The sequence below is a fragment of the Erythrolamprus reginae genome, chromosome 13 (genome assembly GCF_031021105.1).
Source record: "Erythrolamprus reginae isolate rEryReg1 chromosome 13, rEryReg1.hap1, whole genome shotgun sequence".
NCBI lineage: Eukaryota > Metazoa > Chordata > Lepidosauria > Squamata > Dipsadidae > Erythrolamprus > Erythrolamprus reginae.
This window is the reverse complement of record NC_091962.1, coordinates 13,016,273-13,037,791: the sequence shown is the minus strand read 5'-3', so window position 1 is coordinate 13,037,791 and position 21,519 is coordinate 13,016,273. Positions and strand designations below refer to the sequence as shown.

The following is a 21,519-nucleotide window of genomic DNA, read 5'->3' as shown; positions in this document are numbered from 1 at the left end:
TTCCATGACGTCACCAGGGAGTCACTATGGGTTCGGGCGAACCATCAAAACCAGGAGAAAGCCAGCTGTCTGTCTCTCTCTCTCTCTCTCTCTCTCCATCATCTATTATTCTATCTATGACTCTATCAATCTTTTTGCCATTCTATCTATTTCTATCTCTGTTTCTACATCATCCATATCTATATCATATTTTATTTATTTATTTATTACTTAGATTTGTATGCCGCCCCTCTCCGAAGACTTGGGGCGGCTCACAACATGTAGAAACAAATCATAAGCAATCAGACAAATTTAAAATATTTAACTATTTAAAAACCCCGTATGCTAACAGACACACACACAGACATACCATGCATAAATTAAACGTGCCCATTATCATTATCTATTTTTCTATATCCGTCATTCTATTATCTGTCCATCTCTCTGTCTATCTATCTATCTGACGGTCTACATCATCTATATATCACTTTATTCTCTCTCTCTTTTCTGTCTATTTGAATTTCTATCCCTTTCTCCCTCCTCCCTCCCTCCCTCCCGTCCTTCCTTCCTCCCTCCCTCCCGTCCTTCCTTCTTCTTTCCTTCCTTCCTCCCTCCCTCCCTCCCTCCCTTCCTTCCTCCCTCCCGTCCTTCCTTCTTTCCATCTTCTTTCCTTCCTTCCTTCCCAGCATGCATTAAAATGAAATTGCATAACAGCTATCAAAGGGTTACATACAGTATATATTTATCTATCTTATCCCTTCTTTTCTGCTCTATATCTATCTATTTATCTATATTTCTATCTATTTTTCATTTATCTCTAGTCTATCTCTTTTCTCTATCATCTCTATCTACTATCGCCTTCTATATCATCTATCTGTGATGTCTGTCTGTCATCTATCTCTTCAAATAACTTTTGTTAAACAATGTTTCAGGTGTTTTTAACACACTGGATATATCACTGCCCCCCCTCCCCTCTTGTGTTTGTGCCCCGCAGAGAAAGAAGTGAACGAGCTGATGGAGGAGCTGTTCGAAACGGTGAGTCTCCCCGGCCCTCCGTTGGAGCGAATCCAGGGAAGTCGCTAGTCCTCAAGGGAACCATTTTTTCCCCCGTGTTGTAAAAAGATGCCCGCTTGTAAAACTCAATTCTCCCCAATTCAGTTCCAGGATGAAATCGGGTTCCCCAACGTAGAGGATGATGGATTGGAGGACGAAGAAGGGGCTGCTGAGGCCCGGCCCAATTTTAATACCCCTCAGGTGCTCAGGTATGACAGATTCACCTGCTCTCTTATATTCCTGATTGTTTTAACAGACAGATGTCCGTCAAAATAGGGAAAGGGCTGCTATTTCTCCTTTTATTCCATGCTTCTAAGAGGAAAACACCTTGAACGTGGTCCTTGAGTTGCATCCACAAATAGGACCAGAATTTCCGTTGCTAAGCAAGAACGGTTTTTAAGTGAATTGCTCCTCAATTTTAGGAATAGGAATATTCCTTATTGGCCAAGCGCGATTGGACACACAACGGAGTGTGACTCCGGCTCATGAGCCCTCGTCGTACATAACGTCCTTTCTTACAGGTAGCCCTGTATCGTCATCATCCCGAGTTACAGGCAGGCATTGAAAAAACATTGATCTGCAATTGCTTCTCGCACTTACGACCGTTGTGACATCCCCATAGAACATCTTCTTTTAACGATCCCCATTATCCCTTGCAGGGTGGAGTCTGGACAACTGAATGGAGGTAGTAGAGTATTTTACTGGCCCATTGCCTTTCCTGTTGCCAGGGTGGAGTTTTGTTTGGCAATATAATTTACTGGCCCATTGCCTTTCCTGTTGCTAAGCAGATCACTGCCATTAAGCGAATGCGGCTTCTTCTTTTGACTTCGCTTGTGTCGGACGCCGGCCGAGAAGGTCACAAATTGGGGATCAAGTGACTCTTGGCACACCGCAACTGTTGTATATAGAAATGCTGGCTGAATTTCGATCTACGGGGATGCCATGATTGGTGCGGCGGCCTAGAGGTTAAGCTCTCCCCACACAATTGGGAGGCTGTGAGTTTGATGCTAGGTAGAGGCAGATATTTCTCTCTCTCTGGGCTATTATCTGCCGAACAAAACTCCACACTGGCAACAGGAAAGGCAGTGGGCCAGTAAATTATATTACCAAACAAAACTCCACACTGGCAACAGGAAAGGCAGTGGGCCAGTAAATTATATTACCAAACAAAACTCCACACTGGCAACAGGAAAGGCAGTGGGCCAGTAAATTATATTGCCAAACAAAACTCCACCCTGGCAACAGGAAAGGCAATGGGCCAGTAAAATACTCTACTACCTCCATTCAGTTGTCCAGGCTCCACCCTGCAAGGGATAATGGGGATCGTTAAAAGAAGATGGGGACGTCACAACGGTCGTAAGTGCGAGAAGCAATTGCAGATCAATGTTTTTTCAATGCCTACCTGTAACTCAGGATGACGACGATACAGGGCTACCTGCTCTTCAGTATCTGGAATTCAATTCTATATGTCTTGTTAAAAGCCGGGGTGGCACACCCGTTCCCCAAACTCACCCACCCGCCTGAGCGGGTGGTTAGAGGGCAGCACTGCAGGCTACTTCAGCTAACTGCTAGCTGTGGTTCAGCAGTTCAAATCTCACCACCAGCTCAAAGTTGACTCAGCCTTCCGTCCTTCCGAGGTGGGTCAAATGAGGACCCAGATTATTGGGGGGCTGATTCTGTTAACTGCTTAAAGAGGGCTGTAAAAGCACTAGGAAGCAGTATACAAGTTTAAATGGTGGGTGAAAAGAGGACCCAGATTGTTGGGGGCAAGAGGCTGATTCTGTAAAAGCACTTAGAGAGGACTGTAAAAGCACTAGGAAGCAGTATATAAGTCTAAATGTTATTGCTATTCCTTCCTCCCTCCCTCCCTCCCTCCCTCCCTCCCTCCCTTCCTTCCTTCCTTCTTCCCTCCCTCCCTCCCTTCCAAGGTGGGTCAAATGAAGACCCAGATTGTTGGGGGCAAGAGGCTGATTCTGTAAACCGCTTAGAGAGGGCTGTAAAAAGCACTATGAAGCGGTATATAAGTCTTCCTTCCTTCCTTCCTTCCTTCCTTCCTTCCTTCCTTCCTTCCTTCCTTCCTTCCTTCCTTCCTTCCCTCCCTCCCTCCCTCCCTCCCTCCCTCCCTCCTTTCCGAGGTGGGTCAAATGATGACCCAGATTGTTGGAGACAACAGGCTGGTTCTGTAAACCGCTTAGAGAGGGCTGTAAAAGCACTAGGAAGCGGTATATAAGTGCTATTTCTCTTGCTATTATTAGCAGTTGTTGGTCGGTTGGTGGCCACGCAATGGCTTCCCACTTTTCCCTGAACTTCAGCTCCCAGAATGCCTCGCTGCTGGCGAGGCATGCTGGGAGTTGAAGTTCCACACAGCTTGTCCGGCTCTACTGACCCCCAATATGATTGATTTGGGCTCCTGTCTGTATGAGGGTTGAGGTCTCTCTATTTGTGGGGCAGGGGGCCCGAAAGGAAAGGCAACCCTGTTTGGGAAGGGAGATAGAAAAAAACATTGGCTGGGCCTTCCCCTCCCTTCTGGACTGTGCGGTATCGGAAGTGGACGGCAAGATCAACCTCCGCCCAGCTACAACTGGGGAAGCAGCTTAGAAATAAATGCAAAATTCCCCAGGAGGCCGACTGACCGGCCGCTGGGATACGTGAGGCAGGAGACGGTCCACACTGTCACTGTCCCTCCCCTTCTCGCCGCAGGTTCGAAGAGCCCCTGGCCAACCTGTTGAACGAACAGCACCGGAACGTGAAGGAACAGCTGGAACAGCTGCGGGTGAAGAAGTCCACCGCCAAGCTGCCCCAAGAGGTGGAGAGGGGCAAGCTGCGGAACGAGAAGGCGGCCCAGACACTGGTGCTGGACGCCGGGCAGAGCAGGAGGCTGCAGCAGCAGATGCAACAGGTCGGGTGGGGGGGGGACGCTGCCTCGGGCCTGGATCTCGTTTTGGGGGGGAGGGAGGGGGCCCCTTCCCGTTCTCCGAGAGGGCTTTCCTCCACCGGACGCTTTGCCCCAAAGTTTTGGCTCTCCGATCCTGCCGGGCGGGAGGGTTTGGAGAATGGACGTGTGTATCTGACCATTGGCTTTCTCTACCTGACCGTTTCAGCATGTGCAGCTCCTGACCCAGGTCCACCTCCTGTCCAGTTGCAACCCGAGCCTGGGCTCCGAGGCCAACACTGCCCGGCTCTTTCTGGTAATTTCTGACTTTTTGAGAGCGAGCGTGCTTCATGATGAGTTTTGTCCTCCTCCTCCTCTTTGTCCTTCTCTGTCTTCCTCTTCTCGATCTCCTCCTCCTCCATTTCCTCCACCTTCTCTTCTTTCTCCTCCTCTTTCTCCCCCTCCTTCTCCATCTCCTCTTCTCCCTCACCTTCTTCTCCTTGACCTCCATCTTCTCCTGCTCGACTTTCTCTTCTTCTCCCTCCTCTTTCTCTTCTCCTCCACCTTCTTCTCCTTGATCTCCACCTCCTTCTCTTCTTTTTCATTTCCTCCTCTTTCTCTTCCTTTTCCATCTTCTCTTCTCCTCCCCCATCTCCTTCTCCTTGACCACCATCTTCTCTTCCACCTTTTCTTCTCCGTCTTTTTTCTCCTCCTCTTTCTCTTCTCCACCATCACCTTCTTCTTGACCTCCACCTCCTCCACCTTCTTCTCCAACTTCTCCTCCTTCTCCATTTTCTCTTCTCCTCCATCTTCTCCTTGACCTCCACCATCTCCTCCTCATCTATCTCTCCCTCCATCTTCTCATCGTACTCTTATTTCCATGTCCTTTATGATCCTTGTCCTTCCGCATCTTTTTCTTCTTCTTTTCCTTCTCCATCTTCCCCTTCTCCATCTCCTCCCTTTTCTCCTCCTCCTTTTTCTCCACCTTTTCTCCTCCCCCTCCTTGTCTTTCTTCTCCATCTCCTCCTCCTCCTCTATTCCCATCTCCTGCATCTTCTTCTCCTTGTCCTTCTCCAACTTTTCTTTCTCCTTCTCCTTCTCTATTCTCTTCCTTGTCCGTCTTCTCCTTCCATATCTTCTCCTCCTCTCTTCATCTTCTCTTTGTCTACCTCATCCTCCTCTTCCTTCTGTTGCTCTTGAATCTTCTCCTTCTTGTCCTTATCTTCTCTTTGTCCTTCTTCCTTCTTCCTTTGTCCGAAGTGTTGCGTGACTCTTTAAATAGCCTAAGGGCGTGGCCCAGTAGCCATCAGTGCTACTCACGAGGAAGCCTCCTCCTGAGTAACCACTCTTGCCTCCTATTGGCCCTGCACACCCTAGCATCCAGAAGAGGCTCCTCCTCTTCTCCTGAGTCACTCATCTCAGGTGGTGCAGAAGGCCCTGGTTGCTCTTCAGGCTCTGACACCACATCCTCTTCGCTGTCAGTCTCGGGCGCCAGGAACCACAGGTCGCTTGTACCACACACCTCCACTGTCTCTGAGTCCTCTGGATCCATTGCTAATTGTGCAGGACGCAAACGGGCTGCAACATCTTCCTTGTTGATCTCTTCCCGCTCTGCCTCCTTCTTGCTTTTCTCCATCTTCTCCTCCATTTTTCATCGTGGGCTGAAAAAAACAACAACCACGGAGGAACGGACCCAGAGGGGGAATCTCTGCCCTGCTTCCTTGGGGACCCTCTCCAAATCCCTTCCTTCGCCCTCCCCCAGCGCCGTTTCTCCTCCTTTTCCTCTCCCCAGAACGAGTTGGAAAGCTTCGCCAAGAATTCCCTCCTGCTCAGCCAGCCTTCCAGCCCCGGGTTCCAGACCGCTTTCCAGCCTTTCAACTTGAAAGAGTCTCTGCAGCTGATCAAGGATTTCCACGCCCAGGTCAAGATCGACGGGAGCCCCCGGAAAGCCCTCAAAAAGAAAAGTTGAGTCCAGCCGGGGGAGCCTCTCTTAAAAGTTAGGATTTTTATTGTCAGCAAAACTGGTGTATATGACCTATCAAATACTTATTGTTGTTGTTGTTGTTATTATTATTATTATTATTATTATTATTATTATTATTATTATTTAGATTTGTATGCCGCCCCCTCTCCATAGACTCGGAGCGTCTCACAACAACAAAACAGTACAAATCCAATGATAGAAACATAGAAACATAGAAGTCTGACGGCAGAAAAAGACCTCATGGTCCATCTAGTCTGCCCTTATACTATTTTCTGTATTTTATCTTAGGATGGATATATGTTTATCCCAGGCATGTTTACATTCAGTTACTGTGGATTTATCTACCACGTCTGCTGGAAGTTTGTTCCAAGGATCTACTACTCTTTCAGTAAAATAATATTTTCTCATGTTGCTTCTGATCTTTCCCCCAACTAACTTCAGATTGTGTCCCCTTGTTCTTGTGTTCACTTTCCTATTAAAAACACTTCCCTCCTGGACCTTATTTAACCCTTTAACATATTTAAATGTTTCGATCATGTCCCCCCTTTTCCTTCTGTCCTCCAGACTATACAGATTGAGATTGATGATTAAAAACAATTTAAAACCCTTAATATAAAAAACAGTCATACATCTCGAACAAACCATACATAAAACGGAAATACGAGTTGTAACAGAATGTTAACATAGTTAGAACCGCTATTAGGATTAGCTACACTTTAGTCCAACTTTCTTTTCTTTTTAAATGTCTTTGGTGTTGTTTTGTGTATTGTGTTGATTTATTATTGTGTTGTGTATTGTTGATCGCTGTTGTGAGCCGCTCCGAGTCTTCTGGAGGACAGAAAGGAAAGGGGGACATGATGGAAACATTTAAATATGTGAAAGGGTTAAATAAGGTTCAGGAGGGAAGTGCTTTTATTTGGAAAGTGAACACAAGAACAAGGGGACACAATCTGAGGTGTGTTGGGGGAAAGATCAGAAGCAACGGGAGAAAATATTTTACTGAAAGAATAATAGATACTTGGAACAAACTTCCAGCAGATGTGGTTGGTCAATCCACAGGAACTGAATGTAAACATGCCTGGGATAAACATATATCCATCCTAAGATAAAATACAGGAAATAGTATAAGGGCAGACGAGATGGACCAGGAGGTCTTTTCCTGTCAATCTTCTACGTTTCTATGTTTTTTCACATTTATTTTTCAATAAAACATTTTTTCATATTTTTTTTTAATAAAATGGGTTTTTTATATTTCATTTTTAGTACAACATTTTTCATATTTTGTTTTTAATAAAATGGACCTCTTTTTCCCAAATCCCGATCCTGAACAACGCGTGTGTTGCATGGTTTTTAAATGATGGGTTTTTAAAGATGTTTTTAAATATTAGATTTGTTTCCATTGCAGCATTGTTATTATTATTGTTGTGAGCCGCCCCGAGTCTTCGGAGAGGGGCGGCATACAAATCTAATAGATTATTATTATTATTATTATTATTATTATTATTATTATTATTATTATTTCTGAATGTTGCAAGGAAGGAATTAAATTTGCATTATCCTCTCCTCTTCCCATTTTCTCTCTCTCTCTCTTGATCCTTTTAGTGACCGATTTTGTTTGCTTGCCCAAACAACTGGCCTGGATCCTGGCCACGCAGAGAGTTTTTCTGTATCCAGAGCTGCTGCCCATCAGCTCCTTCAAGGCCAAAACACCCCGGGACAAGATGTTCTTCACCAAAGGAGAAGATAAGTACGTGCATCCGGCTCACTTAGCAGCGGAAATTCTGGGGCCCAGTTTGGGTCGTACATCAAGGAGTTCGATCCCGGCTAACATTTGTCAAACAACATTTGTCTGAAACGTTATAGGTCTCCTGCCTGAGCAGGGGGTTGGACCAGATGACCTCCAAGGTCCCTTCCAACTCTGTTGTCCTGTCCTATCTTATCCTATCCTTCTCTATTTTAAATCTAATTCTAATTCTTCTCTACTACTCTACTGTACTTTATACTCCCTATCCTATCCTATCCTTTCATTCTCTCTTCTCTTCCTACTCTATTCTTCATTCCAATATTCTATTCTATTCTTTCTTCCTATCCTATTCTATTCCATATTTTCTATTCTATTCTATTTTATTTTATTTACTATTCTATTCTATTCCATATTTTCTATTCTATTCTATTTACTATTCTATTCTATTCCATATTTTCTATTCTAATTCTATTGTATTTCTATTGTATTTCGCTTTCTATTCTTGTTATTCGTATTCTATTCTATTCTCCTAATTCTAATTTTTATTATATTCTATTTTCTATTTTACTATTTCTATTCAATACATTGTCACTAGCCTAACCGAACGCCTTCAGGAATTCACTTAACAACTTAAGCAAGGAAAGTCGTAAAAATGGGAACAAGAGGTTCACTCCACTGCTTTGTTTAGCATCTGAAATGATCAGCTCAGTTGTGATCGTAGGTCAAGGACTAACTTGGAATGGTCACTAAATGAGCTATTGTAAGTCAAGGGCTACTCGCCTTCCTTTCCTTTGTTTCAGCTTGTTAGCACTGGGGCTCAAGCATTTCGAAGGCGCCGACTTCCCCAAGCCCCTCATCAGCAAGTACCTTTTAACCACCAAGACGGCCCACCAGCTGACGGGACGGATCAAGAACCGGAAGATGAACAGGGTCCCCGACAACATCATCCGGGTATGTGTTATTATTTATTATTTTATTATTATTATTTATTCCATTTTTATGCCGCTTTGTTAAGGGGTGCAGAGTATTCTCTTAGTAGTCAAAGATACACATACACAGAGGATACGTGGAGGTTTTGCAGATAGAGATACGAGTAATAATTCGGTAATACAATCCAGATACAACAGGTGTGTAAAATATTATTTACTTTGGCAAATATCTTACTCAAGAACAGTCCTAGTCGTACACAATTACATCCGTTAATTAGCGCAGCAATTCACTTAATGACGGTGGCTAGAATGCTCGTACGGTGGGGCAACAATGGACTCGACATATGTCTCGCTTAGCCACACGGAAATCTGGGGCTCGATTGCGGTCCTAATTTGAGGACTGCATCTCTAGATCAGTAGGCAAGATTGGAAGTGTTGGGGCCCGTCCGCGTCTCGTACAGCTGGTCACGGATCCCGAGGATCGAGAGACGGTTGGGGGCCTGGTCCCCTAGGCCTGTATACCTGGCACCCGAGTCTGATAGTGAAGAGGTTGGAGACAATGTGGTGTCAGAGGCTGAAAACCAACCAGGGTGCATGTGAGTTACTCAGGAAAAAAGGAGGACCCTTTCTCGATGCTAGGGTACACAGAGTTGCTAGAAGGCACGAGTGGCTAAGCAAGAGGAGGCCACTGTGTGAATAGACCTCTAGAGGAATTGGCCACGTCTTTAGGCTATTTAAAGTTGAGCCACGTGATGCTTCGGTGCGGAAGTCAACTTTTCTTGGGATATGATTATTTCAGTGATGAATTACGAACTGGGGAGTTGGGCTCATTACCTTTGGCTTCCCTGCCAACTCAGAGTGAGTCAGTTAATGAGAGTTTTATGATCCAAGAAAATATCTGTGACTCTAGTTAGTAACTGTTCTGTCTGGGTCCCCCCAGACGCCAACACCAACCAAAAAGAGTAGCCAGACACACTGGTAAAAAGCAAAGGCAGTTTATATAAGTCAAAGCAAACACAGGTAACAAAAACTGTTCTTACAGACAGGAACACTATGAAGCTTCACAGAGGTTTCACGAAGGCCAGGCAATAAAACAGGATTCTTGCTGGCAAAAACAACGCTGGAGATAATAAAACCCACGCCTCCCCCAAGTCTTCCAGACTTCTAGGCCACAAGCCAAGATCAGAGATGCCGAGAATCGAAGCAAGGTCACAGGACTCCCAATTGATAACTCTCCACAAGACTGTAAGGGCGGGCTGCCTTTTCAACCCTGCTGAGGAGAACCACACCCAAACCCAGCTGTTGACAATTCAGTGATGGAAATACCTTTCTAATTGGCCCCGTCTTTGAGCTGCACGTCTCTGCCGCATGTCTATTATAGCCTGTGCGTCTTCATCCAATGAATCCAGGCTACTACCTGGGGAGAGCCCCCCCCCCCGGGGGTCTCAGGCTGCTCTCCCTCCTCCTCTTCCTGACGTTCCTCTCCCCCGTCTGCCTGGTCCTCCCCCTCCTGTTCACTGTCCTCCTCCTCTGGGCATGGATCCGGCAGAGATCCAGCCGGTCCCTGAGGAGCCTCAGGCTGAATCACAACAGACTCTAGTTAGTAGCTGGCACAAAAGAGACTCGTTTCTAACTCCAAAACCTCCCCGCTCCTAAAATATTAGAATTACATGGCTTAAATCTTGTAAAATCAGTATTTGGGGGCCTATTTCTTGGGGGGGGGGGGGGGGGGGGGCTCGTCGCTGGGGCAGAACGGGATGCCTGATCGATCTGTTCTTTTATCCGTCCTTCCCAATCTTCCCTCTTGATTTTTCCCAGTACTATAAAACAACGAAGCAACTTCCGTCTTTGCCCCGTCTTTGCGAGGAAATTCAACCTGGAGATTGGAAACTGCCTGTAAAGCGCGAAGAACATCGCTTGCCCTTCTGGTTAAAGGTAAATTCTGGTGTGAGGCTTTCCTTCACAATTGTGTGGCGCCACAATGTGGGGGAACTGAGACACCCCCCTAGGCTTTTATATTTTATGATTGGTGTGTATGTGTTGTTTGGTTTTAAATGAGGGGTTTTATATGGGTTTCTTTTTAGTATTAGATTTATTCTTTGACATTGTTTTTACTATTGTTGTGAGCCGCCCCGAGTTTGCGGAGAGGGGCGGCATACAAATCTAATAAATAATAATAATAATAATGTAGCTTTACTAGATAAATGGTCAAAGCAATGGAAACTGCAGTTTAATGTTTCCAAATGTAAAATAATGCACTTGGGGAAAAGGAATCCTCAATCTGAGTATTGCATTGGCAGTTCTGTGTTAGCAAAAACTTCAGAAGAGAAGGATTTAGGGGTAGTGATTTCTGACAGTCTCAAAATGGGTGAGCAGTGTGGTCGGGCGGTAGGAAAGGCAAGTAGGATGCTTGGCTGCATAGCTAGAGGTATAACAAGCAGGAAGAGGGAGATTGTGATCCCCTTATATAGAGCGCTGGTGAGACCCCATCTGGAATACTGTGTTCAGTTCTGGAGACCTCACCTACAAAAAGATATTGACAAAATTGAAGGGGTCCAAAGACGGGCTACAAGAATGGTGGAAGGTCTTAAGCATAAAACGTATCAGGAAAGACTTCATGGACTCCATCTGTAGAGTCTGGAGGACAGAAGGAAAAGGGGGGACATGATCGAAACATTTAAATATGTCAAAGGGTTAAATAAGGTCCAGGAGGGAAGTGTTTTTAATAGGAAAGTGAACACAAGAACAAGGGGACACAATCTGAAGTTAGTTGGGGGAAAGATCAGAAGCAACGTGAGAAAATATTATTTCACTGAAAGAGTAGTAGATCCTTGGAACAAACTTCCAGCAGACGTGGTTGGTAAATCCACAGTAACTGAATTTAAACATGCCTGGGATAAACATAGATCCATTGTAAGATAAAATACAGGAAGTAGTATAAGGGCAGACTAGATGGACCATGAGGTCTTTTTCTGCCGTCAGTGTTCTATGTTTCTATAATAATGATAATGATAATAATAATAATAATAATTTCCCTGCTCCACTTATGGACGTAAATCAAGGACTCGCTGTCATTATCAGGCAGGTGTTAAAAATCCTGTAAGGACATCTCTGTCTTCCCAGCTTTCTTGGTCTCTGCTTTTCAAAAAAAAAAATAATATTTATTTTATTGTATCATGAAAAGGTGAAATACGAAACAGAAAAACATACAAACATCACTAACAACAAAAATTATCTGACAACAAAAGAGGAAAAGGTGATTCAAATAGCAAATAAATTCAACTTTTAACTTGTAGAATTCAGATGCTGGGGAAAAAAAGGGGTGGAACAGCTTTCTTGGCCTTTTTAAAAATGTATTTTATTTTATTTTATTTTATTTTGGTATTTTTATTTTTTATTTTGCTTAATAATTTTATTTGTTTGTTTGTTTGTGTTCTTTTTATCATGAAAGATAAAACTTAAAGTAAAAAAACAAAGCAGCACTAACAACAGCAACAAAAATTAGCATACAAGAAAAGAAAAAAATAAATGTATAGGAAGTAAATTTAACTTTTAATGTATCAAATCCACCCTGGCTGGATTCTGGGGGGAAAAAGGTGTGTGTGTGTGTGTGGGGGGGGATTTTTGTTGGTCATTTTATTTCATTTTAAATACATTACTTTCATTTTTTCAGAAAAAGTTACAATAACAAAAGAGAAAAACAAACAGAACAGCACTAACAGCAACAAAAAATTAGCGTACAACAAAAGAGAAAGAAATTTGTGGCAAGAAAATTTCACTTTTGACACAAAGAATACACCCATCCTTGAAAGTTCACTTGCACCCAATATCCTTTTTTTTCTTTTAACACAACCCACAACACAAATGCCTCTATTTCCCTTCTTTTTTTCTCCTCTCTTTCTCCCAGGCCAGCTTGCCCTCCATCCAAGAGGCCATAGAGCAGCAGCGCGCTAGAGCGGCCTCCCAGGGCCCCGACGTGGATCCCAAGGCGGGAAGCGAGGCGGCTGATCCCGCCAGCCCCGAGTGCCCTCTGCGCATGCCCGAGGGCCTCCAGCTCATCCTGAGACCTGTCAACAATCGCTTCTGCCCACAAAGTTGGCGATGGCAACGTCTGGCCGCGGGCAAACCCTTCCTGGTCCAATCAAGCCTCTGTTTGCCTCCAGCCGTGACGGGCGGCTTCGTCAAAATGAGCCCCAAATTGCCAATGCACATTTCCCCCTTGTCCCAACGCACCTCAGTTGTCCAGCCGTTGTCCACCATGCCCCACCTGAATCTGCAAGGCGTCCTCTCCGCTCCGCTGCTGGACTCCCGGCCACGCTTGGCCCCCGCAGTACCAAACATGGTCTCTTCCCTTCCCGTCGCTCTCCACCCCAAAATGATCCTCCCGGCTCTGCCCACTAACCGCGTCTGGAAGGCTCCGGTCCAGAGGGGTTACCAGAAAAATAAGACTCCCAAAGACGCGCCTTTGATGAAGGCCACGCCGGTGCTTCACCAGACCCCTGTCATCTTCACCGTTCCTCCCGGGACGGTCAAAGTCTTGGGCATCACAGCCAACGGATGTAATGTACTTCGGCCTCTGTCCGCCACCGGGGCCGTCTCGGCACCGCAGTCCATCCCCATCACAACACTACTGGTCAACCCCACGCCCTTCTCCTGCCCGCTCAACCAGCCCTTGGCGGCTTCTCCTACCCTTCCCTTGGTGGTGGCGGCGGCGGCAGCTTCCAATCCGGGCCCTACCGTGCCGGTGTCCGCACCGTGCAACGATTCGGTGATGTCTACTCAGCTTGCGGTGTCAACTGGGGAGGCTCCGGACTACTCCGGCAATGGCAACCCCAAAATGGACGCCGAAGAAGCGGCGGGAGCAGTCGGTGGCCCGTGGTCCCCTCATCCAAAGTCGGGGTCCGGAGAACTTCCTGTCCAGGGTTACATGAAGACAGTTGAAGGCAGAGCTCTTGAGGTTCCGGCCCCTGCTCCCTTCTGCCCCATGGCGGAGTTAGGGGACTTGGAAGCTTCCAAAGAGACCTTGTCTTCGGAAGCGGCCACCGTTCTCCGAAACCCATCTTCCCAGGGATCTCCGATGCCGGAAGAGTTGATTTTGGGCCTCGGGCAGGGCCTGGAGGTCGAGCCACCTTCCTCGGGGCTGAGGAAGGAGCCGGAAGAAGTTCAGAACCCACCCGACTGCCAAGAGGTGGAGGAGGAGGAGGACGACGACGAGAGCCCCAACTCAGCCGGCCCACCCGCGGCATCTTTGACGGGAGAAGGAAACCATGCTCTTCCTGACGACGTCGTCGGCTCCGTAGAGGCCGTGGCGGACAACAGCGCCTCCTCGGGAAAGGGGGAGGAAACGGGGAAGCGTTCCGAAGCGGCAGCTGGCCAGGAGGGAGGAGGCGAGAAAGACGGGCCGGAAGAAGAGGAAGAGGAGGATTTTGAGGACGACGTCCAAGATGACGAGGACGAGATGTCTTCGGCCTCGGAGGAATCGGTGCTCTCCGTGCCGGAACTTCAGGTATTCCTGAACTCCTTTTCTGAGGTCTTTAAGAAGAGGCTGGACGAGAAGACCTCCAAGGTCCCCCCTTCAATTCTGTTATTCTTCCTTCCTTCCTTCCTCCTCTGTGCCTCTTTCTTTCTTTTTTTGTTTTCCTCCCTTCCTTCCTTTCTTCCTTCTTCCCTTCCATCCTCCCTCCTTTCCTTCTTTCCTTCCTTTATGTATCTCTTTCTTTCTGTCTTTTTCCCCCTTCTCTCTCTCTTTCCTTCCTTCTTATATGTGTCTCTTTATCTCTGTCTTCCCCTCCCTCCTTTTTTTCTTCCTTCCTTCCTTCCTTCCTTCCTTCCTTCCTTCCTTCCTTCCTTCCTTCCTTCCTTCCTTCCTTCCTTCCTTCCTTCCTTCTTTCTTTCTTTCTTTCTTTCTTTCTTTCTTTCTTTCTTTCTTCAACACTAGAGGTTTTAAAGAAGAAATTGGACAGCCACTTATCTGAAACAGTATAGGGAGGCCAGACTGGAAGACCTTGAGGGTCCCTTTCAGCTTTGTTCCAATTGATTGATCTGGCACCAATTTTGCATCAGCCTTATAATGGATATGATGCTCAAACAGGCGCCTGTCCATAGACCTGTAGAGCAAAGGTCTAATAGCTTCATTTGTAATTCCAGTCATTTGGAATGGACGAATAAAGGGATGCAGGACAAAAGTGGGGTGGGGGTCCTGGATTGGCCCTGTCCCACCAGTGTGCTGAACGTACTCTCCCCTTGGGGGGGGGTGTGTTTCAGGAGACCATGGAAAAACTCACCTGGCTGGCGTCCGAGAGGCGGCTGAGCCAGGAAGGAGAGTCCGAGGAGGAAAACTCGCAGGAAGAGAACTCGGAGCCGGAGGAGGAAGAGGAGGAGGAAGAAGAAGGCGAAGGAGAACCTCTGGAGAACCAACAGAAGGAGGATGAAATGGCCGACGAGGCGGTGGGCCCAGCAGGCGGGCCAGACTCCTCCCTCGCCTCGACCTGCCCCGCGCCGACGGTGGAAACCAGCAGCAGCCCGCCAGGTCAGTGCTTGGAGGACGTAGTGTTGGCGAGGAGATTGAGGAAGATTACAGGGTCCTTGGGCTATCCGGGCTTGGTGGCTTTCTTTCAGACATCTCACGACCAAACTATGTAACTTCACCAGTGCTGGAAGAGGCATTTTAGCACTGATTTATTTATGATTTGATTTGATTTGATTTGTATGCCGCCCCTCTCCGAAGACTTGGGGCGGCTAACAACAATATAAAAAGACAATGTAAACAAATCTAATATTAAAAATAATCTAAAAAACCCCCATTTAAAGAACCACTCATACATACAAGCATACCCATGTATAAATTCTATAAGCCTAAGGGGAGGGAAAGTCTCAATTCCCCCATGCCTGACGACAGAGGTGGGTTTTAAGGAGCTTGCGAAAGGCAAGGAGGGTGGGGGCAACTCTGATATCTGGGGGGAGCTGGTTCCAGAGGGTCGGGGCTGCCACAGAGAAGGCTCTTCTCCTGGGTCCCTAGATGAGTCGTGAAATGCTGCTCAGAGTCTCCGGAGAGGGGCAGCATACAAATCTAATAAATAATAATAATAATAATAATAATAATAATAATTATTATTATTATTATTATTATTATTATTATTACAATTATAATTATTATTATACGTCTGAAAAGAAACCACCAAGTTCAGGAGTTGCCCACACAGTTACTCCATCGAGGCCTCTCTCGCTCTCCCTTCCCTTTCGCTCCGTCTGCCTTCAACCTTAGGGGCGAACCCCAAAGCCACCACCAAGAGTCGGGCGTCTCACCGAGCCCGGGCCAAACGGGGCCGCGGCCGCACCAGTAAAGACGCCTCCAAGCTGCTCCTCCTTTACGACGATGACATCCTGGAGAGAGACCCTCTCAGGGAGCAGAAGGACTTTGCTTTCGCCCAGGCCTACCTGAACAGGGTAAGGGGAACCGCGGCTCGAGCGGGGTGAAACTCAGCGGGTTCGGGGGGGTAGGCTCTATAGCAGTGTTTTTCAACCAGTGTGCGTGTGCCGCGAGACATGGTCAGGTGTGCCGCAGAGAAGGAAGCTCAGGTTTCGGTCTCGCAACTTTTTGCTGAGAGAGAGAGAGAGAAAGTAAGCAAAAGAGAGAGAAAGAGAAAGAAAGAGAGAAAGAAAGAAAGAAAGAGAGAGAAAAGAGAGAAAGAGAGAAAGCAAGAGTGAGAGAGAAAGAAAGCAAGAGAGAGAAAGAGAAAGAAAGAAAGCAAGAGAGAGAAAGAGAGAAAAGGAGAGGGAGAGAGAGAGAAAGAAAGAAAGAAAGAGAAAGAAAGAAAGAGAGAGAAAAGAGAGAAAGAGAGAGAAAGAAAGAGTGAGAGAGAAAGAAAGCAAGAGAGAGAAAGAGAAAGAAAGAAAGCAAGAGAGAAAGAAAGCAAGAGAGAGAAAGAGAGAAAAGGAGAGGGAGAGAGAGAGAGAGAAAGAAAGAAAGAAAGAGAGAAAGAAAGCAAGAGAGAGAAAAGAGAGAAAGAGAGAGAAAGCAAGAGTGAGAGAGAAAGAAAGCAAGAGAGAGAAAGAGAAAGCAAGAAAGCAAGAGAGAAAGAAAGCAAGAGAGAGAAAGAGAGAAAAGGAGAGGGAGAGAGAGAGAGAGAAAGAAAGAAAGAAAGAGAGAAAGAAAGCAAGAGAGAAAGAAAGAAAGCAAGAGAGAGAAAAGAGAGAAAAGGAGATGGAGAGAGAGAGAGAGAAAGAGAAAGAAAGAAAGAGAGAAAGAAAGAAAGCAAGAGAGAGAGAAAGAGAGAAAAGGAGAGGGAGAGAGGGAGAAAGGGAAAGAAAGAAAGCAAGAGAGAGAGAGAAAAGAGAGAAAGAGAGAGAAAGCAAGAGTGAGAGAGAAAGAGAAAGAAAGAAAGCAAGAGAGAGAGAAAGAGAGAGAGAGGGAGAGAGAGAGAGAAATGAGCAAAAAGGGGAGGAAAAAAAGAGAAATGAGAAAATGATTGAGACAGAATGAGAGGAAAGAGAGAGAAACAAAAGAGAGAGAAGTGACTCTTGATTTAAAGCATATGATAAAAAGCACCCAAAGAATAAGAGAGAAAACCTCCCCAGCCCTCACTTGTTTTTGGAAAGGGTTCCAGAATGTGTACACACACACACAAGGGGGGGGGGGGGGGGAGACAGGGATGGAAAAAGAGAGGAGAGTGTCTTAGGGTGTCATTTTGTGTCATTTTGGTTGGTGGTGTGTCCCAGGATTTTGTAAATGTAAAAAATGTGCCGTGGCTCAAAAAAGGTTGAAAATCACTTTGTTTTAAGTTTAGGATTCTAACATTGGTTATAAGCCCGGAGTGGAATGCTAACGGGACGCGGGTGTGTGCGCTTACAGCAGAGGCAAACCTGCACGCACAGCGCACCCGTAGTAGCAAAATTGGGAGTCCGCTACTGACACTGACGAATGTTGAATCCTTGGTTTCACACCCACCTCCCCTACAGGTCCGCGAAGCCTTGCGTCTCATTCCGGGCAAATACGAAGAATTCCTCCGCCACATTTACGAATTTGAGAACAACCTTCAGAAACAGACGGCGGTCGACCTCTACGCCCGGCTGCGGGTCATCCTCCAGGACTGGCCTCAACTCTTGACCGATTTCGCGGCCTTCCTGTTGCCCGAGCAAGCGCTGGAGTGCGGGCTGGTGGGTCAGGGCTGGGGAAGGGTGGTGGGGAGGGTTGAGGCTGCAGAGGGGGACAGCATCTGGACTCCACACCTGGGCTTGGTTTATTTTCTTTCTCTCTTTCTTTCTCTCTTCTTTCTCTCTTTCTTTCTTTACTTCTCCCTTTCTTTCTCTCTTTCTCTCTTCATTCTCTTTCTCTCTCTCCTTTCTTTCCCTCTCTCTTGCTCTCTCTTTCTTTCCCTCTTTCTTTTTCTTTCTTTCTCTCTTCATTCTCTCTCTCTTCCCTCTCTCTTTCTCTCTTCATTCTTTCTTTCTCTCTTTCCTTTTCTTTCTTTCTTTCCCTCTCTTTCTCTCTCTCTTCCCTCTCTCTCTTTCTCCTTTCTTTCCCTCTCTTTCTCTCTTTCTCTTTCTTTTCCTTTCTTTCTTTCCCTCTTTCTTCATTCTCTCTCTCTTCATTCTCTTCCTCTCTCTCTTTTTCTCCTTTCTTTCCCTCTCTCTTTCTCTCTCTTTCTTTTCCTTCCTTCTTTCTTTCTCTCCCTTTCTTTCTTTCTTTCTTTCTTTCTTTCTTTCTTTCTCTCTCTCTCTTTCTTCCTTCCTTCCAGTTCGAGGAGCAACAGGCCTTCGAGAAGAGCCGGACGTTCCTTCGGCGGCTGGAGATCTGCTTTGCTGAAAACCCTTCCCATCACCAGAAGATCATCAAGGTGTTGCAGAACTGTGCGGACTGCGTGCCCCCGGAGATCACGGAGGTGAGACCCTTTCCTGCCTCCCCCCCCCCCTCTTTGTCCTGTGTCGGGTCTAGCACTGATGATGTTATCTAGTCCGGTGGCGAGACGTCCAAATGGAAAAGACCAAGCTTAAGAGAGCAGCAGGGAGCCCACAGCCCTTTTCCTCCTCCCCTTCCTCCTTCCCCTCCTCTTCCTCCTCCTCCTCCCCTCCCTCTCCCCTCAACTCTCTTCTCTTTTAACACTGATGATGTTCCTGGGTTGGGTCACGAAACAACGGCAACAAAAAAGCCAAAGTCATTTATTATTATTATTATTATTATTATTATTATTATTATTATTATTAGTACCTTTGTGACTTCCGAACCCTTTTTCTCCCCACTCCAGTTGGTGGGTTCTCTCTCTCTCTCTTTCTTTCTATCTGTTCTGTCGGGCTCTCTGGCAGACTCCTCCCAAAAATTCACAGGTACAAATTTCAGACACACACACACGTTTGAAAATTCAAAACAATGTTCTTTATAATGAAAATTCACTTAAACCAAGCCCTCTTTTGGGATAGCCAAGAGCCCTCGTCTCCAAACAACCTGGTAATTGGTACAAGTCCCTTATCAGTTCTGTGATACTTAGCTTGCAGCTGTGAGGCAATTCACAGTCCTTCTTCTTTCACAAAGTGACACACCCTTTGCTCTGGTTTAGTTTCAAAGCGGGGAAAAATCAGCACACAAAAGGTCAAAGTCAGTAAAGCAGTCAGGAAACACAACGATCAGATAATCCTCCACAATGGCCAAACCCACAGGCTGCTATTTATAGCAGCCTCACTAATGACCACAGCCCCACCCAACCACAGGTGGCCTCATTTTCTTTGATAATAATCTCTCAGTTGTTGCTGCCTATGCATCGCTCTCCGCATGCGTGACTTTATCATTAACTCTTGTTCCGAATCCAAGGAGGAGCTGGATAATTGATCTCCTTCTGAGCTGTCTGCCACACTCTCCTCCTCCCTGTCACTCATGTCTTCTTGGTCAGAGGAGCCTTCATCAGCAGATTCCACCAGGGGGCAAAACAGGCCTGCAGCATGTGGATGTCTCCCCCACATCCACAGTCCTTGGGGCAGGAGCTGGGCCAGAGCTAACCACAACACTATCCATGTTGTCGTTTTTCTTGCTTGTTTTGGTTTTAACCCCCTTGAACCTCTGGATGCAGCTGAAGAACCAGATGTGGCAGCTGCTGAAAGGACACGACCACCTCCAGGACGAATTCTCTGTCTTCTTCGACCACCTCCGCCCCTCGGCCAGCCGCCTGGGGGACTTTGAAGAAATCAATTGGACGGAGGAGAAAGAATACGAGGTGTGTGTGAGGGGGTCTCTGGTCCTCCTGGGAGGGGGGGAATAGATTGGGACAGGTGTGGGGGTCCCATCTGGAGCCACAGGAGGTAACCGGGCTCCTTTGCCCTTCTCCCAGTTTGACGGGTTCGAAGAAGTCTCGCTGCCCGACATGGAGGAAGAGGAGGACCCCCCCAAAATCCACGCCGCCTCGAAGAACAAGAGGAGGAAAGAGCTGGGGAGCCAGAATGCCGAGAAGGTGAAAAATCCAGCCCCCCCCTTTTATTTTTTTCAAAGCCCAACAACATAGCAAGAAATGCTGCTTAGATGCCTTCACAGTTGGAGGTTCACATCATCCTAGGGTGGGGGGGGGGGGGGTTGAAGGTTTTAGGTCCTGAGGAGTCCGTATGTCTTTGGTGACCCACCTGGGCTGGAGGTGGCCCTGGACATCTTTGTGTCTACAGCCATAGTCTCACTGGCTGGGAAAGGCTGGGGGTAGGTAGGTAGAGATAGGTAGGTAGGTAGGTAGGTAGGTTTTGCCTTCTCTTTCTGCTCAAGATCCCCATGGACAATTGAGGGGCCACTGTGTGACACAGAATGCTGGACTCGATGGGCTTTGGCCTGATTCAGCATGGCTCTTCTTAGGTTCTTATGTAGGTAGATAGGTAGGTAGGTAGATAAGTACATAGAGTGAAAAGAGATGATAGATATAGATAGATACCGAAGCGGTGGAAGTGATGTGCCGGTGCCTGGAGGCTGTTGGGGCCTGGATGGGTGTCAACAGACTCAAACTCAACCCGGATAAGACGGAGTGGCTGTGGGTTTTGCCTCCCAAGGACAATCCCATCTGTCCGTCCATTACCCTGGGGGGGGGGAATTACTGACCCCCTCAGAGAGGGTCCGCAACTTGGGCGTCCTCCTCGATCTACAGCTCACATTAGAGAACCATCTTTCAGCTGTGGCGAGGGGGGCGTTTGCCCAGGTTCGCCTGGTGCACCAGTTGCGGCCCTACCTGGACGGGGACTCATTGCTCACAGTCACTCATGCCCTCATCACCTCGAGGTTCGACTACTGTAACGCTCTCTACATGGGGCTACCTTTGAAAAGTGTTAGGAAATTTCAGATCGTGCAGAATGCAGCTGCGAGAGCAGTCATGGGCTTACCCAGGTATGCCCATGTTTCACCATCACTCCGCAGCCTGCATTGGCTGCCGATCAGTTTCCGGTCACAATTCAAAGTGTTGGTTATGACCTATAAAGCCCTTCATGGCATCGGACCAGAATATCTCCGGGACCGCCTTCTGCCACACGAATCCCAGCGACCGATTAGGTCCCACAGAGTGGGCCTCCTCCGGGTCCCGTCAACTAAACAATGCCGGTTGGCGGGCCCCAGGGGGAGAGCCTTCTCTGTGGCGGCACCGACTCTCTGGAACCAACTCCCCCTGGAGATCAGAACTGCCCCTACTCTCCCTGCCTTCCGTAAACTCCTCAAAACCCACCTTTGCCGTCAGGCATGGGGAAACTAAACATCTTCCCCTGGGCACGTTGAATTTATATATGGTATGCTTGTGTGTGTGTGTGTATGTTAGTATAGGGGTTTTTCTTAAATTTATAATATTTTAATTAATTGGATTATGTATTGGATTGTCTTTTCACTTGTTGTGAGCCGCCCCGAGTTTTCGGAGAGGGGCGGCATACAAATCCAAATAACAAATAAATAAATAAATAAATAAATAGATGATATAGATGAGAGGGATGGATGAATGAATAGACCAATAGA

At 46.8% G+C, this 21,519-nt stretch overlaps 1 protein-coding gene across 1 annotated transcript in view; it reads left to right on the top strand.

Annotated features, from left to right (window-relative positions):
* The window catches only part of GON4L (gon-4 like), a 46,492-nt gene that overhangs the window by 19,006 nt on the left and 5,967 nt on the right, over positions 1–21,519 (top strand). Inside the window, 15 exon segments of the mRNA XM_070766479.1 lie at positions 974–1,014; positions 1,138–1,241; positions 3,733–3,931; positions 4,134–4,220; positions 5,697–5,868; positions 7,491–7,635; positions 8,433–8,583; positions 10,380–10,496; positions 12,469–14,067; positions 14,826–15,090; positions 15,826–16,007; positions 17,520–17,717; positions 18,299–18,442; positions 19,622–19,765; positions 19,880–19,999. Coding sequence (XP_070622580.1) covers positions 974–1,014; positions 1,138–1,241; positions 3,733–3,931; positions 4,134–4,220; positions 5,697–5,868; positions 7,491–7,635; positions 8,433–8,583; positions 10,380–10,496; positions 12,469–14,067; positions 14,826–15,090; positions 15,826–16,007; positions 17,520–17,717; positions 18,299–18,442; positions 19,622–19,765; positions 19,880–19,999 — 3,668 coding nt within the window.